Here is a 25361-nt window from a genome sequence, read left to right as displayed (position 1 = left end):
AGATTATCAGCCAAGTCTGACCTATTAACATGAACTCGCAACCTCCCCAATCCTCTTGCGGCCAGATGGATTTGAATTCTAACAGCAATGTTCCAAAATCTAATGGAAAGCCTTTGCGGATCCTTATATCAATCAATGGTGGACCAACTGCATATTAAGGCCCATGGTTTTGGAACGTTCTGGTGTTATTTATAGCTATTGATGTGTTCATTAATTGGCAAAATAATATAGATCCACATTGTAAGATCCTTGGAGAAGGGCCCTCTTCCCTTATGTTCTCACGGCCCTTTTCTCTTTCACTTCAATTACAGCCCTCTCTTACTCAGTTTGCTTCCCAACATCTGAACTCTATTGTGTACTGAGTGGTTCTTCATGTTATCTGTGCTCGGTTTTAGTTTTCTGTTACTGCTAGGTTTAATTTTATGTATCCTGTATTGTTCTAATGTGTGCCACCACGTGTGGCGCCTTATAAATAAATTAATCTGGAGGCTTTGTAACGCACATATTTTGGTACTCTTTACCTAGAAGGGCGCCCATCGCATGTACCAAAAAAATCTCATGCGATGCGACCGACGCGATTACCCATAGGGAACAATGTTAAATGTCCCAATTGACCCGATTTTCCATAGGGAACAATGTTAAAAGGCCCACAGAGGCCAAATAGCCACCCTGAAGTGTGAAATGGCCCCTCCAATTGTTAACGCCACCTCACGATCAACGTCAACCCGAAGCGTGGCGAGCGTAGCGAGCCCGTGAGGGGCGGCGGTACGCATCCTACGACCTTTTCATACCCCCACTATCCACGTCGGTGTGGAGTTGAGAATAGAAAGTGTGGCGAGCGCAGCGAGCCACCGAGCCTGAAGCGTGGCGAGCTCAGCGCGCCCCGCGAGGGGACGCGGACACCTGTGAAGCCTGCGAGGGGACGTATATACCTGTGAAGGTGTCCGCGTCCGCTCGCCTCGCTGCGCTCGCCACACTTTCTATTCTCAACTCCACGCCGACGTGGATAGTGGGGGTATGAAAAGGTCGGAGGACGCGTACCGCTGTGCTCGCCACGCTTCGGGTTGACGTTGATCGTGGGGTGGCGTTAACAATTGGGGGGGCCATTTCACACTTCAGGGTGGCTATTTGGCCTTTGTGGGCCTTTTAACATTGTTCCCTATGGAAAATCGGGTCAATTGGGACATTTAACATTGTTCCCTATGGGAAATCGCGCATGCGATTTTTTGGTCGCATGCGATGCGACCGACGCAATTTTTTCCCCTTACGATGCCCAAGATCAAAATCGTGGGCGCCCTTCTAAGTAAAGAGTACCCATATTTTTAGTACACTGAGGCACCCACTTTATATGTCAAACTAATAGCCACAGAAAAAAAACGGTCAATCATCCTTTTCCCCGTACTACACGTTATTGATTGAACATACCTATTCTGATCCTCATACGTTTTTGAGCGAATGGGAACATGACTTGAAGGTCTGCTTTACGTCTCTGGATTATAATAAGATTTTTGTAAAATCCTCTGCTAGCTCACTTATTGAAATACAGTTACAAATTGGGTTTCTTGTTGGTAAAGGTGTTCCCAGATTTTGGCAAAAACAGTTGCTAAAGTTTCTAATAGTTGGCAATGCAACTCTGCCGAAGACACGCTCCTTACATATTTGCTGGGAAAAAGTTACCACCTTCTCCACATATGTACTGGGATGCGCAGTCCCCTCTGACCCTTCCTTTTGTCTCTTAAACTTGTATCCTGGGCCCCCTAGATATGAACAAAAAATGTTGTTTAAATTTCTTTTACGTGTTGAGAAGGAAGTCACTTCAATTCAGAGCCTCATCCTATTAAAAAGGAATGGTGTTCTAGGGTACACTTATACCAGGGTTGCCTACCCTCACGGAATGGCCAGAAGGGTCCAGAAAATCCAGTTCCCCGGAAAGGTGGGTAACCCTCCCGATTTCTGGTGGACACTCCCCCCCCCCCCCGCGCCATTTAAATAACCTAATGATATGCTGAATTGCCGATCTCCGGTGAGGTGGGGCTAAAGTGTCACAATCGCATCATTTTAGCCCCGCCCCCTCTGCGGAGATGGGGTCGTTTTACCACCATTTGGGCGGGGCTTAATAATGACACGCACAAGCCCCACCCCCGAACTCCTGCAAAAAAAGTCTCCTCTCCGGGCTTCTCCCGGAGAGAAGATTAAAAGAGTCAGCAATCCTGACTTCTACATGAATATGCAGGTTCTTTGCCTAGGTGTGTAGAAAATCAGGAGTTTTGTTCTTTCTGGTGCTCTTGGCTTGAGTTTTAAATTGTCCATTGCATATAATGCAGTCTTTGTTTAAAATCTGGGCACAATGGGTATGCCCCCCCCCCCCCCCTGTGTTGTTTTGGCTTTCACTTTTTCAATGTTTTTTTTTTTTTTTTCATATAGTATTTAGACTTGACTACTTACTTTGTTTGGTATATGAGTGTTTAGACTGGTTTTGGATGGCATTTAAAGGATCCGAGACGATTTCCCGGCGGTCGGGATCCCGGCGGTCGGAATCCCGACACTGGAATCCCGACCGCCGAAATCCCGACAAGGGGGGGACATGGATCGCCCCCCCTTGCGGGCTCGCTGCGCTCGCCACGCAGCGGGCCCGGTGCCTCGCTACGCTCGGCACGCTATTTTATTCTCCCTCTATAGGTGTCATGGACACCCACGGAGGGAGAAAGTTTCGGGATTTCGGCGGTCGGGATTCCAGTGTCGGGATTCCGACCGCTGGGATCCCGACCGCCGGCAAATCAACTGCATCCCCATTTAAATGCTAACTGACTTATTTTTTGCTTATTCTAGGTTTTCTTTCAAAAACTCAATATTATATTATGTATATGTATGTAAATCTCTACAAACCAGCACTAAACGCTCATGTACACATCTTGGTGTGCTGAACAATCTAGGCTTGTCAGATCGCTCAGCACACATGGCTTGCTTGATCGCCCATACACACGTAGTAATGTGTGTATGGGCAATCTGTGCTAACCAGTGTTCTCTGGTTAGAGCACTGGTGATTTGTCTAGATCTTGACTACATGTAGTCAAGATCTGATCCGGCGATGGAGACTAGTGAGATGGCTTAGAAAACAGGCTATTACTGCCCCTGTGTGTGTATGCCCCTTTAGGCATTAACAGGCAGTGGAAATACATTAGCAACCAGTGACATCACGGAGGTACTTCGGAGTTTGCATGTCGAGCAGTAAACAGAGTAGAAAAGTGGACCAGTGGAGAAGGTGTACATAAGCAACCAATCAGCTTTGAGGTAGAACTTATCATATACAGTACATGCTAAACATTATAGGTGGAAGCAGATTGGTTGCGATGAGTATCTTCTCCACCAGTCCACTTTTCTACTCGGTTTACCGCTTGATATGCCAACCTCTAAATACCTCAGTGATGTCAATGGTTGCTGATGTAGTTTATATGCTTCTTTAATTTTTCATTAATATCCTTTTAATAAGCAGGTCGTGTGACCCGTAGTTTTTCTTTTTACAGTAAACTTGATCTTTTCGTGCACACCTCTTTCCTGCAACAGTATTAAATACTGTAGCTACAGCAGCATTAAAAAGGACCGATGATGTCATGTGTATTAAGTGGGTGTTCTGTTAAGTCACTGGTAGGAAATTAAAAAAAACTCAACAATGTAGGACAAAACATTTTTATTTTGTTATCAGTTTAATATCATACATCCTTCACAAATTTATTTATTAATTTTACAGTTTCATACTTCATTTAAAAGATATGCATGTAGCCTACATCTTCCCTAGGACAGGAGGCTTGCTACCTCTGTTGCCAGATAAGACTTTCTATACATGGCTGTGCCTAATGGCAGTAAAATAGTTAAGTTATCTGTAAATGAGGTAACATTTCACAGTACAATTTTTCTTCAAGTTTTAAAGAACTAAATTCAGTTTTGTTTTGTTTGTTTTTTTCTTGTTAAAATAAAAAAGTAGGAAAAAAAGGGTCTTTACAAAGGAAATCCCGCGGTCAAAGAAAAATAAGCTCCGTCTTCGACATCCTGGACAGTCTGTGGTCCAATGCGTTTGTTTAAAAAAAAGAGTAGTGGGGAACTGGATATGCTGGAAATTTCATAACTGGTAGTAGAACCATCCTCTTGGGGATACCTAAAGAGAGGGAAGCCGGTTATGTAGGCTCATTAGTTTTAGTTTCCCAGGTAATCACACGCCGCAAGTGGGCTCATCCTGCAGGATCGCTGTTCCAATTTGCCAACACACCTTTCATGCCCACACAGAATAGGATCTGGCCTTGACAAGCTCTGGCTGGTCCAGAAGGGGGACCAAGTAGTGTGGTCAGAAAATTATCCGTTAACAGCCATATTCCATTCGTACAAAACAATCTTCCTGCCCTATTTCGAAATGCAGATATGTATGCAAGATGCATGCATAAGACTACAGCTTTTTAGCATGTAAATTATTTCTTCTCGTCTTTACCATGTTTTTGAATACTACCCATCTAAAACTGAGCTAGTTAGTTGTGCGATGGTTCTTCTCTAGTAAATGTTAAGTAGTTAAACATTCTTAATTTGATGGCAGGTGTGAGAGTGCCAAGCATTAATTCACTTATCCATGGTATACTTGCATTGCTGATAAAGGCCCTGCATCTATGACATCATAGCACTTTCCTAATGTCCACTCAGGTGTAACTTTCCCAGAAAGATCTGTGTTGCCTTGATCTTTTACTGAACATTAGTTTTGGTCTTTGCTACTATATCTGCAGTTTTGTAGTATTACATATAATTAGGTACCTACTACCTAGGTGTAGGATGGCTGCACTGCCAGGTTCCTGCCGCCTAGTCCCAGCTGCGCTGCCCGGTCCTGGCACCAGTACAATGTAAATGACAGATGCCGAGCCCGGGGCATGCACAGTAGCGGCATGTGCAAAAGCCTAGCTTCTAAGGGCTGCAGCTCATAGAAGCCAGCTAGGACTGCGTGAAAGGTAGGGAGTGGCTTCCTACAGGAAGTCAGTTATCAGTTTATCACAGCCCAGACTGGCAGTCCCAGGTCGGATGGAACACCTACCAATGCATATGACTGGCCGGTAGGACTTTCAAAATAAATAACTGCCAGTCAGTTAAGGCAGTGCAGCCTCACAAACGGCACCTGGCTTCACGGACACTGAGCAATGTGGCAGATTTTAATGTTGGAGAGGGTCTGCATCCCATGGGTAAGCTATACCAATGCACCCTTTCATACTGTGGAGCACACAGAGAAGTTACAGAGAGGCCTTTATAGACAGAAGAAAACACAAGCTGCAGGGATAATACACACACTTATTGTAAACAAATCAAGAGTGTTACCAATATGCCATAATAGGAACAGAATGAAAACATATTCGGTACTTTGATGAATTGCTGCATTAGGTGTGATTGCATGCCGCAGTAGCCGTAATGCATCCATTTTATATTTCATCATGAAATGACTCTCAAACAGCAGTAATCTCATTCATCATTGAAATAAATAATTTGCATCTATTCTATAAAGTCTGGGATCTGTCGCTACATTATGGGTTTTATATTTTTGTGGCTTTTAAACATTCGGTATAGAACATCTAGTATTTCCTAGTATATGTCATTGTCTTATCTTAAATCTCATATATTGTACTTGACAATCACAGAGCAACACCAGGTGTAGTCTTCCTGCAGTGTGTACTGGGGCCATCTGTCTACAGAAAACAATTATATGTGCAACACAGCAAGAGGAATACTAATGCTGGCTTCCCCTGTTCACAACATCGCAGCTTGTAAGTGACGGAGTACGCCACCTCTAAACAAAAATATACATTTACATTAACAGTGTTTAGCTTATTAACATAATAATCTAGATAAATGAATCAAATTAAATAAACTGTTATTCATTTTCTACTTGACAATCTTTAATCTGGAACAGGAAAAAGACCCAACGGTAGCAATAACGTATCTCTCAATTTATACCATAGGGGCAGATGTATTAAGCCTGGCGAAGAGATAAACTGGAGATAAAGTGGAATGAGATAACGCACCAGCCAATCAGCTACTTGAAATATGACAGTTGGGAGTTGATTGGCTGGTGCGTTATCTCCTTAAGGTGCCCATACATGGTACAATTATTGTATACAATAATGGGTACTTGTTTCCTAGCACGGCGCCCATCGCATACCGTATTTAGTAGTATGCGATGTGATATTCACGTTAATTTAACAGGAGTGCTTGTACAATGAAATATCGCATAGCATGCCAGCAAATGGCTGGCGATGCGATTTTTAATTGTACAAGCACCCTGGAATACATGTAAAGCAATCCGTGTCCGCTCGCCAACCGCTGCGCTCGCCACACTATGTAACATCAACTCCATGCAGTCGTGGATAGTGGGGGCATGAAAACGTTGGAGGACGCGTACCGCTGCCCCTGGCAGGCTCGCTGCGCTCGCCGCGCTCGCCACGCTTCGGGTTGGTGTTTATAGTGGGGGTGGCGTTGACAATGGGGGTGCATTTAACATTGTAAGCACCCATTAGGATGCTTATACAATTAAAAATCACATCAAATCGCATTGCATGCTGCTATATTGCATGCGAAGCGATTGCATAAGATGGACTGCGATCAAAATCGGGGGCGCCGTGCTAGGAAACCAGTACCCAATAATGTGTACAATATCGCATCTCATCGCATCTTGGTTTCGCGATGAGATCTAGTACAAAAGGAAGGCAGGAGATACTTCTTGTACTAGATCTCATCGCAAAACCGAGATGCGATATTGTATACCGTAATTGTACCGTGTATGGGCACACCTGTACACTTTTATCTCTTAATACATCAGCCACATAGCTAGCGAGTGTGTGTACAACCCTTATCGGTTTAAACCCTTATCTGGGAGAACTTTCTCCGCTGCTGAACCCAAACACTCCTTATGTTCCTGGTACTCCAACAAGGGGTTTGTATTGTGTATGGTATACAGATATTCCTCACTTAATGACCTTCCTGTTAATCGACCCGGCCTTCTTTTATCGACCGCACTGGGACTGCGACCACGCCCGATCGGACTTAAGACCCACCCTTGCGTCCCGCCTACCAGTTCGTACTTATGACCCGTCCAGACTGTTTAGTGACTCGTGCCGCGCACAATTTACAGCGTCTCCGCAACATGTCAGAGAATAGAAGGAGTAGAGAAGCATGACGTTTCTTTAATTAGAAGTGTACTGTACTTGTATTATGTATTTTAACACACGTTCGTTTAACAACCGTCATAGGAACGGAACCCGGTCGTTAAGTGAGGAATGTCTGTATTTGCATAAAATAATGATAACCCCACTCTACTTATCACAGAGTAAACCATAAGCAACTGGACAGTATTTCCTAATACATACTCATATCAGGACTGCCATCTACGTGCCACATAGGCATGTCCCACTGGGGGCAGGAGATTATTTTCTTGCCTGTGTATACAGAAACACAAACTAAACATAAGTTTATATTACTACTCTGTGAGGCTAGGCAACCTTATGGAGGTCTGTGCCTGGTCACAGCTCGCAATGCCTTCATTTCCATAATGATCATACAGGATTAGAGAAGACATACAATCAGGCTGGCTAGCATCAGTAGATTCACGAGGTAAAATCTTCAAACCAAGAATATTTTATATACAAATAACCTGTAATATTTACATTAGCAAAATACCAAGGGAAGTGAGAATTATTCCTGGTTGTAACTGGTGACTTTCAGTTCTTGGGATATATAAAAGTAACTGGGAAAACTTAGATCACTACAACTACAAACATTTCTATGCCTACAAATATTCTTGTATATAATGTACATACCGTAAGCAGGTGCTGCGGCACTGTACCCATAGGGGGCTGCATAACCTATAAATAAAAATAGTACAATTAAAAAAGACCAAGCTTCTCCGACTTTTATCTTATATTCGCTGTAAAGTGCTGTGTATATGCTGGACATCATAAAGACAGTGTGTAGTGGAGAGCAAATGCCCTACATGTGCCAGTATAAGGGTAGTCTTATTTGTATGTAAATATATGTCAAATATGTTCTCGACCGGCTTACCCCTCTGTTCCGCCAAATGTTTCCCAGTATTTTTTTTTGGTTAGATCCGTTCTAAAGTTGCTTGTTGCACAATATAACTGCTATATTTTAAAAGTCTCCAACCCCCCCCCCCCCCCCCCTCATACAGGCCCGTATTCACTGATGGTCGCAGTAGCCGGCGAGGGGGTTAAACAGCAAGGATTAACCCCCTCGCCGGCCACTGGCTCTATTCAACGTTCTGGGGGAATCCTCGTCGTCACAGGACGGCGAGGATTCCTCCAAGCAGCGAAATCCGCGGCTACTGCAGCGAATCAGCTGCATTTCAAATATGCCGATTCCCCCTCGCTCCCAAAACGGGGCGAGTGGGAATTGGCGTATTAGCATTGAATAGTTGCCACAGAATAAAGAAAATCAAATAAAAGGATAAACAGAAGGGAAAAAAATACCTGAAGGAAAGAGACAATAATAATCAAAATCACATAAATGGTAAATAGAAGGAGCAAAAAATATGAAACGGTGATATGGAAATAAAAATCATGTGTATCTTATATAGTAAAAGGCTAACCCTACTCCTCGATACTAAGGGAGGGGGGGGGGGTTCAAGTGTTATGTACACCGGCAGCCTTTAAGCAGTGCCTGACAGAACAAATAAAGTAGGCCAGGAGAGAAAACAGAAGTAAATTAAGTAAATACAAATGTGGAGGGTAAAATGATATGATAGAAATTTGCCATAACTATAAGTACAAACTATCAGTGTAGAAAGACAAATGAAGAGGGAAATTCCTGAAATGGGATTGGGAAGGTGGTGTTTCACCAAGTCTAGCAGGAAATAATGAAGAAAAGTTAAAGCATGAAGTGTTACGACACTGAATGGGAAGAGGATGCCCGGCATACTGTAATATTATCATTCCGTGCACAGCTTAATGCTTCGGACATCTGTACCTTGAGTGATATATCCAGGAGCAGCTGCAGCCCCCACAAACGCTCCCCGTGTCAATGCCACTCGTCCCCGTCCCCGAGCCGCCTGTACAGCTGCCGATACTGCTGTGCTCACCACACCTTTACTCTGAGGTTACAGGGAGAGAAAATGAAATCGTTAATCACTGGATGAGAAATGTGGGTCACTGCTGATTTAAGCTGGTTATTTAAACCTACAGCACTGCAGCTTGCTGAGAAAACATGATCTGTGAAATCGCTTTCCGTACTCTGGAATCTATTTTCTTTGCTAATGCCGTGCATAAAAAAACAGCTGTATGGAAATCTCGCTTCCTGAAAACGCATAAAAACTTCACATTTCCTACTAGTTTCTTTAACAGCTGGACAGGGAGAGAACAAGCTCCGCTACTTCCTGTACAGTCTGGGAACGAATCACAGCAAAAATAAGAATGAACTAAGGCACATAAGCATCCACGTTATAATAAGAAATGATTTCAGTATTCGCTATGTAACGTATTAAATGTTCAGTCAACACAATGTATCAGTGAGTCAGACTTTTCATGGAAATGTGTACACGGAACTTCAGCACCTGCTGCATTTATTGCTAAGCCCAATGGGGTTTTGTAGTGAATCTGCTTCTGCATTCAGAGAAAATACATTATGTGGCTAGAATTTCACTGCACCCCAGACTCTAGTGAATACACAGTATTAAAAAAACACACAACTCTTTATTTAAAGTATAAAAGGCACAAAATAACAATGTTCTCCCTAGTAACGGACTAATAACCTATCTGGCTGATCCGTACCTGTATGATACATATTGAGACATACAGTATTCAATTAGCCTTAGGGTTAGCCTTGCAACGAATACCCCTTTCACATCAGAAAATGCAGGGACTTACCTGGGATTGAGGGGGGTCAGGGAGGGCAGGTTGTTCCTGGGCCCAACCCGGGAATTCAGGCTAGTGTCAAAGGAGTATACCGGTCTGGTAATTATTGGAAGACCTTAGCTTTGATATTGACTGATATTGATAATAATGGGGACTGCGAGCTGTAGTTCTAATTAACATTCTGTATGAGGTTTCTGTGAAATCTCCTGCATTATGCTATTAGTACATAGCTTCAAACCACTTTTTTTTAGGGGGGGGGTACCAACTTGGTACTATCCATGTGGGCATAGAGTAAGAACACAATAGTGAGCCGAGCACAGCGATACAGCGCACTTATACCGAGTCCATTTCGACAGACACACAAAAAAAGTGAAAACATTTTGAGTGTTGACCATGTCGGCTTATAGTATTTTGACCATATTGAGGTGTCAACCCAATCACTGACTACCATTAGTGGTCGACCAGTTGACTGCCAACCTAAACATTAATCAATATACGTCCCCCCTTGTCGGGATTTCGGCGGTCAGGATTTTGACCGCCGGGACTCTGACCGCCGGGATTTCAAACCAATCCCTGATTAATAACCGTAATGTCAAACAAAGGTCATTACAATTCAGTAGGAGCGAGTATAATGCGTGATGCACCAAAACATTTATGGGAAAAACAAGTTTTAACACATTCATAAAACGTGTTTATTGATGCATAAAAATGTGTTAAGAGGACATTGATTTTTCTTATAATGCAGTTTCATTGTGGGTTTTGTGCCTATTTAAAAATTAATGCACATTTGCACTTTAAAAAAAATAGTTCAGGATGCTGCATTATGATCTGACAGCACACAGACTTATAATTAGTGCACAGAAGGCACATTTACAATGCGACAGTGTGAATGAGCTCTATAGGGGTTTAAATGCGATTTACACCCCATTTTAAGCGATCTCTTCATTAGGGAGGGTGAAGCAGTATTTCTTATTTGTGTGGGAATAAATGACACAATCGTTACATATTCTCTATAGCAGGAGATCTCAGCTCCAGTCCTCTTGTGTCACCGACAGGTCATGTTTTGCGTATTTCTTTAATCTTGCACAGGTGAGTTCATCTAGTTTGTTGGGTAAGTGATTATCCCACCTGCTGCTACAGGCAGGAAATCTCAAAACATGACCTGTTGGGAAAACTTCAGGGTCAAGGTTGAACCATTGCTCTACTGATTCCCCTTTCACACCAGAAGCAGATTACCGGGTTAAAGCTTTTCAACCCAGGAATTTTCTGAAAAACCCGGGAATTTTCTTTTATGTGAAAGGGTCAACACGAAGCTTCAATCCCGGCACTCTGACCCTGCTCCTTGACCAGGGTCAGTGAGCCGGGATTTAAGACCAGTGTAGACCCTTTCACACCACAGAAAAACCTGGGTAAGTTTTCAATTTTGAAATTTTTTAATTCTGAAAAAAATTACATTAAATAAATTGTCATCTTTAGGTTTAGTTATGTGGTGAGGGAAAGGATTCACTTCTGTTTTTACACATATTTTAAGATTGGAAGCATCAAGCTTTGGTTTTGCCGATTATATTGACCACAAATAATCCTAATTGGTCCCGAAACCACCAACCCAGGGCTCCCCTGCTAATGCTCCGTGGTACTCACTGTGGTTTAAGCATTACACATACAGTAATTCTAAGTTCTGCTGGACTACTAGCTGTGGAGATGTTGTTACGCGATCACACAAATGCCTCACCTGTGGTATAATCTTTTTTTTCTTGTTATTTGCGGCATTTGGCCCAGAAAACAGCTTCTCAAGGGCTGCGAGTGCTGCGCTGGCTTTTGCTACCTTTTTGTTTGGGCCAGCACCCTTGAACTTCTGTGCATCTACCTCAACCTGTCGGATGAAAGCAGATTTGTAAACGGATTAATTCAATATTCACTTCATACATATATAAGAAAACAATCTACTAACCGGTTAAATTCAAACTTAAAAAAAAAAAAAAAGCCTGTTATAATAAAATAAAAAAAAAAAATTACAAACTGTAAGCAATTTAAATAAAAGGGATTTATAATCTGCATAAGCTACGAGAGCTTTATACTTAACGTTAAATCCCTTTTTTTTTTATGTCTCCACTGGGGGGGAACTGGACAATGGGACCATAGCACTTTAAAATAATCAATATCCCGAACCTGCAGTGACCTACATTATTGTTCTAATAAAACTCTACACGACCAAAACCACAGAAGAACTAATTAAGAGAAACAGCATCACTCAATATATATAAAAAAAAATAAGGATTTTTATAATTGGAAAATTCTTAGCAAGAGAAGTGCCTTCAATAGATCTAGAAAAATGTAATATTAACTATTATTTTTACACCTTTATCATGATCATTGTGTGCAGTGATCCAGGGAACCTGGAGGTGGGTAAGGCAGAATGCTTAGACCAGGGGTGGCCAAACCGGTCCTCAAGATCTACTAACGGTCCACATTTTCCCAATCACCTAGCTGCTGCACAGCTGTAGTCATTACTAACTGTCACATTTTCAAACCTTCTGCAGTCATTCCTACTATAGATCCACAGGTGGCTTGAAAAACATGAACTGTTGGTAGATCCTGAGGACAGGTTTGGCCACCCCTGGCTTATGGGATGCAGTTAATATCCCGGCGGTCGGGATCCCGGCGTTCAGAATCCCGACGCCGGAATCCCGACCGCCGAAATACAGACACATTCTCCCTCCGTGGGTGTCCACGACACCCCTGGAGGGAGAATAAATTAGTGTGCCGAGCGTAGCGAGGCACCGGGCCCGCTGCGTGGCGAGCGCAGCGAGCCCGCAAGGGGGGGCGATCCACGTCCCCCCCTTGTCGGCATTTCGGCTGTCGGGATTCCGGCGTCGGGATTCTGAACGCCGGGATCCCGACCGCCGAGATTCAGTACGGAATCCCTGGCTTATACCTACCTAGTCAACTGTGTGCCTTGTACCCCTGAGGCTTACTTTAGGCAGTAGGATATTACTGCTTGTTTATAAGTGCTGTGGCAAAAAAAGACCATTCTACAAGAATGGTTATACTCAACCTCTACCAATATCCAATTATACAGGTTATGGAGAACTTAATTTTTATTTTGAATGGACTAGGTATAGATTATATTTGATAAAGAGAAGGCCTTTTCCTTTTTGATATATCCAATAGAATTATTGCATCTTCGACCAACCTCAACGCAATCCCAGATCTATCACAATCCGTGTCTGACCCAATAGGATGAAACTCTGTGAGATCCTCCCAGTACGGTGGCCAATGGGTGAGTGCCAGACACCCTTTTCTTTTACTTTTGTGTCTTTAATTTACATTTCCAAGCATTATTTATGTATTGTAAAATAATGCCCATGGGAGTTTTCTGGGATATGTTCATTGTATTTTACTTATTACTGCATGCAATGTTTTCTATGCTTGACTCGTATGCCTATGTCTTGCAAACTTGTCTACTGTATCTTTGCTTTAATAAAAAAGTTAAAAAATAAAATTCAAATCATGGAGACATCCCAAAAGATGCCCCATCAGATGTATTGGAGACTTATACACCTTCCGAGCTAATTTTTAATTATTATATTTTGTCAGTCTCATATCCTGGATATGCCGTGCCTACACTTATTTACCCCATGCCATGTAGCGGAGTTGTTCTCTAACTGCGAGGAGTCTTTAATATTTGATTCATCCCATAAATAATCCTCTTAATGAGGAGAGCTCTCTCATACCCTACTCAGGGTGACAAATACAGAACTCTCACGCTAGCCAACTCATCGGAAACATCTCTAAAACCTTAACAAGCACCGGCTCTAAACATTCCAGATATTATTCCGAAGCAGAAGAGAAGACTAACATTCAATTCAATCCAGGGAATGTGAAGCAATCTTGATGAGCTCAGAAATAAAAATGTATCAGGGAGGAATGGGATCATTGGATAGACATACATTAGCTCTCCAAACATTAAGGTCGACAGGTCATTAGGTCGACACAAGCAAGGTTGACATGTGGTTGTTCACTTTTTTGTCACATGTGATGTGATGACCTTCTTCATCAACTTGCTGGGGTGCCGTAATAATTTTTATTATCTGATGGGATCCCAGAGCAAAATAGTTTGAGGACCCCTAATTTAGACACACCAATAGAAAATAAAGATTTAGGGGGGTATTCAATGTGTAGGTCACGGCGGTCCAGCTTGCTCGACCGCAGTGACCCTGTCCCGTTCTCGGTCAGCTCGACCGAGAACATGCAGGAGGGATTCAATGTCCCGCCGGCAGTGGGACGAGAAGGGGGTGTGGCCGTGAGTTGCGGCCGGGAAGAGGCGAGCAGCAGCCGACAGCTCGTCACTTCCCGGCAGAACGAGCCCGACTGCTTCTGAAGTCGGGCTCGTTCTGCCAAGAAAACCTGCTCAATGCTGTCGGAGAAGACAGCATTGAATAGGGCCCAGCGGCCATCTCCCCCGTAGGTAGATGGTCGCCGGCGATTGAATACCCCTCTTAGTCTTTTACTCTCCACTCTCGAGAAACAAACAAGAAGTCTTTATTTTAAGGTTTAGCCTCAAGAGTCTCTAAAATAGGAGTGATTGTACATTATGTGACTTCCTTTATTGCTTGCAACATTTTGGGGTGTTTAAATCTTTGGGCATCTAGAATATGCAAAAAAAAAAAAAAACACATCACAAATGCTTCAGATGTTACGTGCTTCAAAATATTAGGCTCACATTTTAGAAAGTAAACAGCAGTAGAATAAAGAATAAATACATTTGGTAAGCTGTATAAATGATGGTGCTGCAGTAATTCGCACTCACCTCCATTACAAATCGCTTGTCATGGCTTCCCCCGCTCTCCGATATTAACTCATATTTAAGCCCTCGTCTCTTTTCATTTAGCTCCATAACTGGATTTTTTCCGCTCGCTGTGAGGATAGGGCCCTGCGTCCGGACCTGGAAAGTTGATCACAGACTAAATATTACTAGAACCCGGGCAAATATTGCAGTGTTTAACTCATGAATTACTGTATAAAAACCAACAACCGACGCATCCATCTGTAGTGAACAGATAATATTTCAGAAAAATTGTGAGCACAGACTACTTAAATACAGATCTGTGCTAATCGATTCTGTAACTATGAACATACTGTACAAATGAATCAGGCAGAACATACAGAGCTACAAGAATAAGTATGTACGGTACAGTGTGTAGTAAAATTTTTTTTATTTCATGCAAATAATGCAGTATAATAAACCTCATATCTTACACTTTGTAAACAAGTTATGTTAACCGTTAACACATTTTTAAGCAAATATGTACAAATACAATCTAAAATGTAGGTATTTTGTTAACTGGATCTGTAGTTACCTGAACAACAGTCAATTCTGTACAACATAATTTCGCAGACTTGTGAGTTCACCAAACGCCGCCCGCCGGGATCCCCCGCAGGCAGGAGAATGAATGTTTTGCATAAACATCCATTTACAGCCTTGCGTGCGGGGACAAAATCATAAAATGATTTTGCAAGCGATCGAAGATCCGAGACGTCTCCCTGTGCGGGAAGCGGGTGGGCAGCTGACATCCGCTGATCTGGGCGTTCCCATGGGTGCACCCCCCGCCTCGCCGCTCCCCCACCTGCACTGTTGTGTGCGAGCACCTGGCAAATAATCCAGTGGCTGCACATGTGCATAAATGACTATGTGCAGTAACAAAAAATGGCTCTCCTTCAAATACACGCAGGGGAGAATGGAAACTAGAATGGGCTCCGTTATGTATAACACGACTTGGAGGATAGACGATGGAGGATAGATTATGTGACTGCATCTGTATCCAATGGCATGCAGAATAGCATTTCTGAATTAATAACATGTATAACCATGAAGCAGTGGCCACACTGGGTAACACCATCCAAGGGGGTAACACTAAAATAGCAAAGGTGCTCTGCTATCTTCTCCCCAGCATGAAGAACATGTTGGAGTTTCATGAAGCCACATCCCCAAAGCATAATGTATTTAGGGCTCGGAGTTCATGAACACGAGGTCAAACAACTTCTGTAAGCACAAGAATCCCAGGATTGGGGGTGCAGGTGTAGGACAAGCTGACTAGGTAAACCGAAGGACACCCAGTCTAGTGACACCAATGCCTTGAAGTAGATAGAGTAAATAAAGACCACACTGAGATCTGCTCCTGTCACCCTACAGCAGCAATGTGTCAATAGTTGGGGCCTAGGGCGTTGTAATGGTGCGGTTCATATTTCCTTGCCAGACATTACACACTGGAAATTGTTTACTTGCCAAAGCCAAGGTGAGTATTGATACAGACCTTGTATATCCCTAGTCTACCCTATTGTCATGTGCCATATTCAATCTGTTTCCATATAGCCTTTATTTTGTAAGCAATGGTGAGTGTAGGTCATCTTCATGTCATTGTTGGTTATGGTATTTGTTCGTCACTGTATGTCCCCTGATTGTTAGTTGCTACAGAATATGTTGGTATAATAAAATATGCAGTTGACATGGAAACCTTGAAAGACAGTATTGTTCTAATGCACGGTTCTCAAACTGTGGGTCCCGACTGTCTCAGCATGGGGTCGCGACTCCATATTGCCGACCATCAGGCTGATGACTTTTCTAACCAGTGACTTAAGAGTCTGAAAAATAAGTTGAATTGTCTGTTATTTTAGACTCCTCCCATCACTCTGTGCCTCCACAATGCTGCCATGTATGTGCAGGCTGCTGACTACACATGTGATGGGTTATTGTATATCAGACTCCTCCCATCACTCTGTGCCTCCACAATGCTGCCATGTATGTGCTGTCTGCTGACTACACGTGTGATGTGATTTGTTATGGTATATTAGACTCCTCCCATCACTCTGCGCCTCTACAATGCTGCCATGTATGTGCTGTCTGCTGACTACACCTGTGATGTGATGGGTTATGGTATATTAGACTCCTCCCATCAGTCTGTGCCTCCGCAATGCTGCCATGTATGTGCTGTCTGCTGACTACACCTGTGATGTGATGGGTTATGGTATATTAGACTCCTCCCATCAGTCTGTGCCTCCGCAATGCTGCCATGTATGTGCTGTCTGCTGACTACACCTGTGATGTGATGGGTTATGGTATATTAGACTCCTCCCATCTCTCTGTGCCTCCACAATGCTGCCATGTACGTGCTGTCTGCTGACTACACCTGTGATGTGATGGGTTATAGTATATCAGACTCCTCCCATCATTCTGTGCCTCCACAATGCTGCCATGTATGTGCTGTCTGCTGACTACACTTGTGATGTGATGGGTTATGGTATATTAGACTCCCCCCATCAGTCTGTGCCTCCACAATGCTGCCATGTATGTGCTGTCTGCTGACTACACCTGTGATGTGATGGGTTATGGTATATCAGACTCCTCCCATCACTCTGTGCCTCCACAATGCTGCCATGTACGTGCTGTCTGCTGACTACACCTGTGATGTGATGGATTATGGTATATTAGACTCCTCCCATCACTCTGTGCCCCCACAATGCTGCCATGTATGTGCTGTCTGCTGACTACACATGTGATGTGATGGATTATGGTATATTAGACTCCTCCCATCATTCTGTGCCTCCACAATGCTGCCATGTATGTGATGTCTGCTGACTACACGTGTGATGTGATGGGTTATGGTATATTAGACTCCTCCCATCACTCTGTGCCTCCACAATGCTGCCATGTATGTGCTGTCTGCTGACTACACCTGTGATGTGGTGGGTTATAGTATATAAGACTCCTCCCATCACTCTGTGCCCCCACAATGCTGCCATGTATGTGCTGTCTGCTGACTACACCTGTGATGTGATGGGTTATGGTATATTAGACTCCTCCCATCACTCTGTGCCTCCACAATGCTGCCATGTATGTGCCGTCTGCTGACTACACGTGTGATGTGATGGGTTATAGTATATCAGACTCCTCCCATCACTCTGTGCCCCACAATGCTGCCATGTATGTGCTGTCTGCTGACTACACCTGTGATGTGGTGGGTTATGGTATATCAGACTCCTCCCATCACTGTGTGCCTCCACAATGCTGTCATGTATGTGCCGTCTGCTGACTACATGTGTGATGTGATGGGTTATGGTATATTAGACTCCTCCCATCACTCTGTGCCTCCACAATGCTGTCATGTATGTGCCGTCTGCTGACTACACGTGTGATGTGATGGGTTATGGTATATTAGACTCCTCCCATCACTCTGTGCCTCCACAATGCTGCCATGTATGTGCCGTCTGCTGACTACACGTGTGATGTGATGGGTTATAGTATATCAGACTCCTCCCATCACTCTGTGCCCCACAATGCTGCCATGTATGTGCTGTCTGCTGACTACACCTGTGATGTGGTGGGTTATGGTATATCAGACTCCTCCCATCACTGTGTGCCTCCACAATGCTGTCATGTATGTGCCGTCTGCTGACTACATGTGTGATGTGATGGGTTATGGTATATTAGACTCCTCCCATCACTCTGTGCCTCCACAATGCTGTCATGTATGTGCCGTCTGCTGACTACACGTGTGATGTGATGGGTTATGGTATATTAGACTCCTCCCATCACTCTGTGCCTCCACAATGCTGTCATGTATGTGCTGCCTGCTGACTACACTTGTGATGTGATGAGTTATGGTATATCAGACTCCTCCCATCACTCTGTGCCTCCACAATGCTGTCATGTATGTGCCGTCTGCTGACTACATGTGTGATGTGATGGGTTATGGTATATTAGACTCCTCCCATCACTCTGTGCCTCCACAATGCTGCCAGGTATGTTCTGTCTGCTGACTACACGTGTGATGTGATGGGTTATGGTATATCAGACTCCTCCCATCACTCTGTGCCTCCACAATGCTGCCATGTATGTGCTGTCTGCTGACTACACTTGTGATGTGATGACCTTCTGCAGTAACTTGCTGGGGTCCTGTAATTTTTATTGTCTGATGGGGTCCCAGAGCAAAATGGAATGTTCTAATGGAATTTCAACCCATCTTAACATTGATAACATTTTATAATAAATATATTATTCTATGCCCAATATGATTTTTACATTTTTTTTTTAATGGGGACAAATGCTACCTCCAGTTACCTGGGGACGAATGCTAGCGCCATTACACACGTAATGTGTTTTTCCTTTCCGATCTGCAATCTACTTGTTTTATGTAATATTACAGATCTATAGCGACCACTCACCTGCGTGTCATTATTGGTTTTTACTTTGCACTTTATTGTTTTCATGTCACGCTGTATCCAGCACTGTTTGCATCCAGATAATGTTATTGATTTGTACTTTGCAGGAGTATTTTCATGTTCTAATATCAAACTGCAAACGTCATTTTCAAGTAATATTGCTAGATTGTAGTTTCCATGTTGGTTATGTGTTACAGTCGCAGTACACTAGGTTAATACTAATATATTAAGAGAAATCCAACTATAAATGGTCAATGTGATTTTTATTATATTTACAAAAGAAAAAAGGTGGCTTTGCTTAGGTAAGGTCTGTACACATTGGGCGATTTTCCGCTCAAAGCAGCTCATTTTTACCGTTTGAGCTTCTTTGAGCTCAGAAGTCGCCCAGTGTGTACGGCCCAGAGATAAGCGGTGATGCCGCCACTCACCTGCTGGTATAAGGGGCAGATGAGTGCAGTGGTGGACAGCTTTCCATAGCGCACACCTGCATGCACGCGGGGTAAAACACCCTATATACGCACCTTTAGACAGAAATACAACCCAGCTACGGTTAGGGTAATACATTTCTCCTTCTCTCTGGTGACTCTTTTACAACCCAGCTTTATAAACTTGCTGTTGCCATATACTAATTATAGTAATACAAAATCAGTTCTCCGTTTCCTTCATCGCCACCCTTAAATACTAATGTTCCATCCCATGCTTATATGCTTATATAGGCCCAAGAAAGGACTTCCACTGATGACATAATCCCTGTACTATGGATGAATGATACTTTTCTTTCACAACCACCCAATATTGCGTGCACCTTTGGCATTGTTGAGAGTGGTTATATACTAGTCGATTGCATACACGCTGTACGATATCAGTAAGTATATCGGTCAGTGACACCACCTGCCCCCACTCTGTACATGCAGCCATTGACTAGATAGTTAAGAATGAGCTGCATGTACAGACGGCAGTGGGGCGGTCATTAAGGATGACCGGGAGCACATATCGTTAACCATATGTGTACACACTGGCCAATGTGCATGCGATAACATCAATGATAACGCTATCCGTCCATATCGTTAGCAAGATATAGCAGCCCAGTGTCTACCCAACATCAGTTTAGCCATTACCTCAATTAATCACAGAGACTTAGCCCTCCGTGAACATGAACAATCAAGCACAAGTCATTCTTTTATATCTCTGATATGGAGACAATCCCTTCTGATCCTTTACACAATGACACATGGTCTTGGAATAGTCATGGTGACTCTCTCCAACATCCTGCCCAGCTACAGACTGACCAAATGAAGGACACCAAATCAACAAGCTCAGACTTCTCAGCACTGACGCATGCAGCGTGTCTGTATGAACGCACTTCTTTACAATTCGGAAGGATGTACAATTCTATGTACAAGTAATTCAATTAGAGGAGAGCTCTTTTAGTTAAATGTCCACCACTATACCCTGTTCTTCTATGCGAAGTGGAAAACCTACACCACCATATAGCAGCCAACATCGGGACCCCAAAATGAATGTAGTGACACAATTTTTTTTTTTTAATTGATAGGGTCATAATTGGGTATGCTTGAAAATGCTGACAGAGGACGGATGAGATTGGCTGTGCGTGCAGTCAATTTCTGACGTTACCAGGCTACAAGAGAGTCAGAGATCCAACTGACAGCAGAAACAAACCATATATGGGCACCCTGGGGGGAACATACGAATAGAATTCGCTGAAGATCTGTACGATTAGGTCATGTGTCACTCAACTTTACTCAGCGACTAGGTTTTTATCAAATGTTATCGTGTTGTGTAAAAATACAAAAAGGATATATACACATCCTTTGGATCAGTATGATTTATTACTAGATTAACACTATTCATTAGCAGTAAACCAAGTTAAGCCAGTATATACATTAATTACATATCTCTCTTCCAACGTCAGTAACCCCCCCCCCCCCCCCCCCCCAAAATCACTAATACCCCTTTTACACCGCCTCAAAACTCCGGGTCAGAGTAAATCTGTCACGCCGTGTACCTTTACACGGGACTTCTACCCAGGTCCTGACCTGGGTAGAGGGCGGTGTAAATGGGTAAGCCGGGTCGGATGATCCAGCCTGCAGACCGCAGCATCCATGGGGAGACACAGCCTGCGCTGCTGTCTGCTGTACTCAGCTGACAGCAGCGGCGGAGGTGAATGGATGCCTGTGTGCGGCATCCATTCACCTCCCGGACAGCGGCTGGGGGGTGCACGGGGGCTGGGGGTAGCCCAGCAGCTTACCTTGGTGCTGGGCTGCCCCCAGCACGGCGATCTGTGTATCCGGTGGGGATCACCGCAGTCCCGGAGCTTGGAGATGATGTCATCTCCAAGCGCCGCCTCCGTCTACACTGCGGCAGTGTAAATGGAGTAAATCACGGTTCCGACCCGGCTTGGATCCTTCTTCCAAATGCCGGGTCGGATCCGGGATTTTTGGTGTAAAAGGGGTATAAATAACTGTAAATACATCATCTATATTTAAATAAAAGAAAATGAAATATATCCACACATGCCTCAAAAAACGCCATCCCTATACTGTATCAAAAAAGTTATTGCTTAAAATGATGAAACACGTGAAAGTTTATACTGTAGCGTTATCCTTTGACCTGCTGGATTTAGGACAGTACACATCTGTTCCTTAAGAACTTTATTTCCTCATTACAAGCTGCCAGCGAGTGGATAAGGAGGACTTGACAGAGGCTGTAGAAGCAGAAGACATCTAGTAAGTATTTATTTGCTAATCCTCTTTTACTCTGGATTTCTGGTATCCTGTATCACGATCACTAACTTTTATCTATTCATCTGCAGAGATTTGTCAGTTCTGATTTAGACGGCTGATCCTTACTAATGTTATTTTTTGGCAATACTTGTATTTCTGCTTGGGACATTTGTTCCTGATTAAGTCTATACTACCAGTGTTCTTTTATTATCTATTGCAATAGTTGCCAAGCTTTCTTCAGGGCGCCGGAGGGTATCAGCATTTTTACGGCACCCCTAGGATAAAAGTTCTTTAGTGATAAATGATGAATCAGTTATGTGGTGGTGGACAGTTAGTGGTCGCTCAAGGATTTTTTTTAGGGCAGGGTGCTGACCACCAGGCAGGACACTTTTCAATCGGGAGGGCACATTTTCTATTAGAAATTTACATTAGAAACAAAAAAAATAGATAAAAATAAAACATATATAAAAAAATTGCACACTGCACTAGGATTCCACCCATTAAACATAGTCATACTCTGCTGTGTCCATTACATAGTCCAGTGGTTCCCAAACTGTGTGCCGTGGCTCCCAGGGGTGCCTCAGGATACATGCAGGGGTGCCCTTGGTTGGTGGTCCAGGACCAACTCAAATTATTAATGGTTAATTATTTATGAGCAAAACCAGTGCTGGTGGCTGCCAATCATAAAATGTGTACAAACAGAAGCAAATCCTGCCCTTTACCACATAACTGACCCTAAGAATCGCATATAAACCCAATCTAATTATGTTAATTTGGTCTAGGGGTGCCGTGAAAAAAATCTGATACTCTAGGGTGCCTTGATTCAAAAAAGATTGGGAACCCCTGACATAGTCTGTTGTAATTACAATTACACATTATGGCACACACTAATGCCTCTTATACATTATACCACACACCATAATGGTATAATGTATACGGAAAACTAAGCAAATAGCTTAGTGGGCACCCAACTAACATATAAGTACCAAAATTTGATTTGGTCCTTGACCACAAACCCAAGGCACCCTTGCAAGAGCCTTCTGGAACCCCCCAGTGTCTAGGCGCACAGTTTTTGAACCATTGATCTATTATAATAGCTGTAATTAAGGGTTGTTTCATATTTTGTTATGGTGTGCATTGTCAGATTGTATGTACAATTACAATTGTACATTCATTTTGTAGTTTTAGGACAATATTACAATTGTTGATTTAAGAATCAGTTTGAGGTATGATGTATGTACATATTTTATTGTATTGGATCAATGTGATACGTTCAGGCCAGCCGCCCCCTATTTATTATTGAAGTTTTGGGGATAAGTGTAAAGCTACACAACTAAAAATGTATCCGTCCAATCTCTCTGGTGGGCACAAAAATCTGATAATGTGTGGGGAGCAAAGGACAAGCATCCATTTGCTCCCATGTGCCAGAAAACCGATAATGGCCATTGAGAAAAATTTGTTAAATAAATTTGATTTAGCTAAATTTATCTGGACGATTATTTTTGTCCATTTTCCATGATGCAGACAGTTTGGACAGATAAATCTTTAGTTGTGTGCCCAGCTTTACAGGCGAGCAATGAACTACAGAAAAAAAAAAAGCACAGTAACACACAAAACCCCCCCCCCAAAATAGGGACCTCTTTTATACCCCTTTCACACTGCACTTGTTAAACGGTATATTGCCGTTTTTTTTCTCCATTTCAACACGTTTAAGGCTGCAGTGGGAAAGTGCCAGAGTTGATTTACCGGTTAAAGATAACCGGTATTTCAAAACGTTTAAAAAAGTCCTACACGTTTCAGAGCCGTTTTTTATGCAGTGAGAATGGCTCTGAAACGGTATTTAGTAAAAAACAACAGATTACAGACCTGTGAAAGGCTGTCCCTGCATTCTGCCTTGAAACGTGTTCAGGGCATTAAACGGGTTGACTGATGTGAATGGTACTTAAACGGTATTTAAAATGGTAATCTACTGCAATGTGAAGGCTCAGACCCGTTTTAAATACCATTTAAAAATACAGTTTTTTAAAACATTTTGGCAGTGTGAAAGCGGTATTAGGGACATAAAAAATATATTTATTATTTTCCTATTATCAAACCAATTGGTGCAAAAACTTCCTTGGCTCCCAATGATAACATGACTGTTATTTATTTGATTATTATGGGTAGGTTGGTGAATGTAATGAGATAAACAAAAGTATTGATCTGTGTACATGGTCTTTTCTATGCAGATTAATAAGCTGAGAAGTTGTAGGTTATCTAAACAGCCAAATCTCATCCAGTGCAGCCAGCAAAGACAAAGGCATCATCGACCCAGGTGTGACTGTAGACTAATCATAGAAATCTCATTTGATGTTTCAATGCAATGATGTTTTTTTTTTTTTTTGAAAACTGGGAGTACCTCCTACAATATATGTGCACATTACAGCTGAACATTTCGTACATCTAGAGAACTTGGCTCCTCTTATTCACATGTCAATGTAAGTAACTATATTAATATAAAAAGCATAGCACCATATATTTAAAGGATATTTGTTAAATGTGTCCGCTAGTTAGGCAAGCTCTTCAAATGCTATCTAGTATCTTCTAGAAGTTACTAAATAAATCGTACAATCGGATTGGTTGCTTTTGGGAACATTTCATCGTCAACAGAACGCCCATCGTAGTAAATTTACACGTGTCTAGTGGCCATTGCCCGTTTCCCTCCAAATTGTCAATCAGGTGCATCTTTAGAAAGGTCGTTAAATTGCTAGTTAAAGAAAAAAAAAATCTACATGGGATTGCTTTATATTTTATCAAAAATATGCACGTACAAGCGGTTTGTGCAAAATTTGTCAAGGACACCTCTTATTGTACAGTAGTTATATGACCACCACAATCTACTGTATACATTTTACAACTGGTGATTCGACATTACTTTGAGAACGTACAAAACATACTGATGTCATACAGAAGGCATAACAAATGTCATTCTTAGCGATTGTTAAATAGGGCAACTCCCATTGCACAGTAACTGCCAAAACACAAAACGCCTCAGCAGATGCAACAGCAGCATGAAACAACTATGATAATAAAATAAACAATTAACTTACAAAAGAAACCAAACAATGTCCTGGATCTTGCCTAGTAGTTAAAATATATTATTTCCTTCACTTCTTTGTCTTCATCAACAACGTATGTTGTAACAGGTGGACTAATTGCACACACTTCACCGATTAGGTAATTGCAAACCTGGCTTTCAACTCGAACACATTTATTTCAATGTGACTCATCCAGATTCTAATTTTCCTACAATGGTTGACCAAATTGGCTTGTTTAACCCTACACGCATGGCCAGCTTCAGACTAGTCATATTTAATTGTCTACTTTTAAATCAATAAAGCGATCATTCAACACGGATGAAATGAATGAACAGTATGTTACACATATGCTTTATTTTCACCAGTATTTGGGAGCAAATGGTTGATTGTTCTTTGCTCCCATACGTTACCAGATCTTTGTTCTCAGCAAACAGAGT

The 25361-nt window shown here is 42.6% G+C and overlaps 1 protein-coding gene across 6 annotated transcripts in view; it reads right to left on the bottom strand.

Annotated features, from left to right (window-relative positions):
- Nucleotides 1–3673: 3673 nt before the first annotated feature.
- STRBP (spermatid perinuclear RNA binding protein) overlaps nt 3674–25361 on the bottom strand; it is a 169248-nt gene continuing 147560 nt past the window's right edge. For 4 of the 6 annotated variants that reach the window (XM_083161016.1, XM_083161019.1, XM_083161017.1 and 1 more), the window contains 6 exons: nt 14695–14829; nt 11617–11757; nt 9001–9124; nt 7839–7883; nt 7389–7457; nt 3674–4153 (listed from right to left, as the gene is read on the bottom strand). In XM_083161016.1, the coding sequence (XP_083017142.1) occupies nt 4077–4153; nt 7389–7457; nt 7839–7883; nt 9001–9124; nt 11617–11757; nt 14695–14829 (591 nt within the window). In that variant the 3' untranslated portion in view covers nt 3674–4076. The remainder of the gene's footprint in view (nt 4154–7388; nt 7458–7838; nt 7884–9000; nt 9125–11616; nt 11758–14694; nt 14830–25361) is intronic. The other 2 variants (XM_083161020.1, XM_083161021.1) reach the window with 1 other exon arrangement.

Source organism: Crinia signifera, chromosome 9, assembly GCF_055691185.1.
Source record: "Crinia signifera chromosome 9, ASM5569118v1, whole genome shotgun sequence".
NCBI classification, from domain to species: domain Eukaryota; kingdom Metazoa; phylum Chordata; class Amphibia; order Anura; family Myobatrachidae; genus Crinia; species Crinia signifera.
Note: the sequence above shows the minus strand (reverse complement) of the source record. Positions and strands in the feature narration are given on the sequence as shown.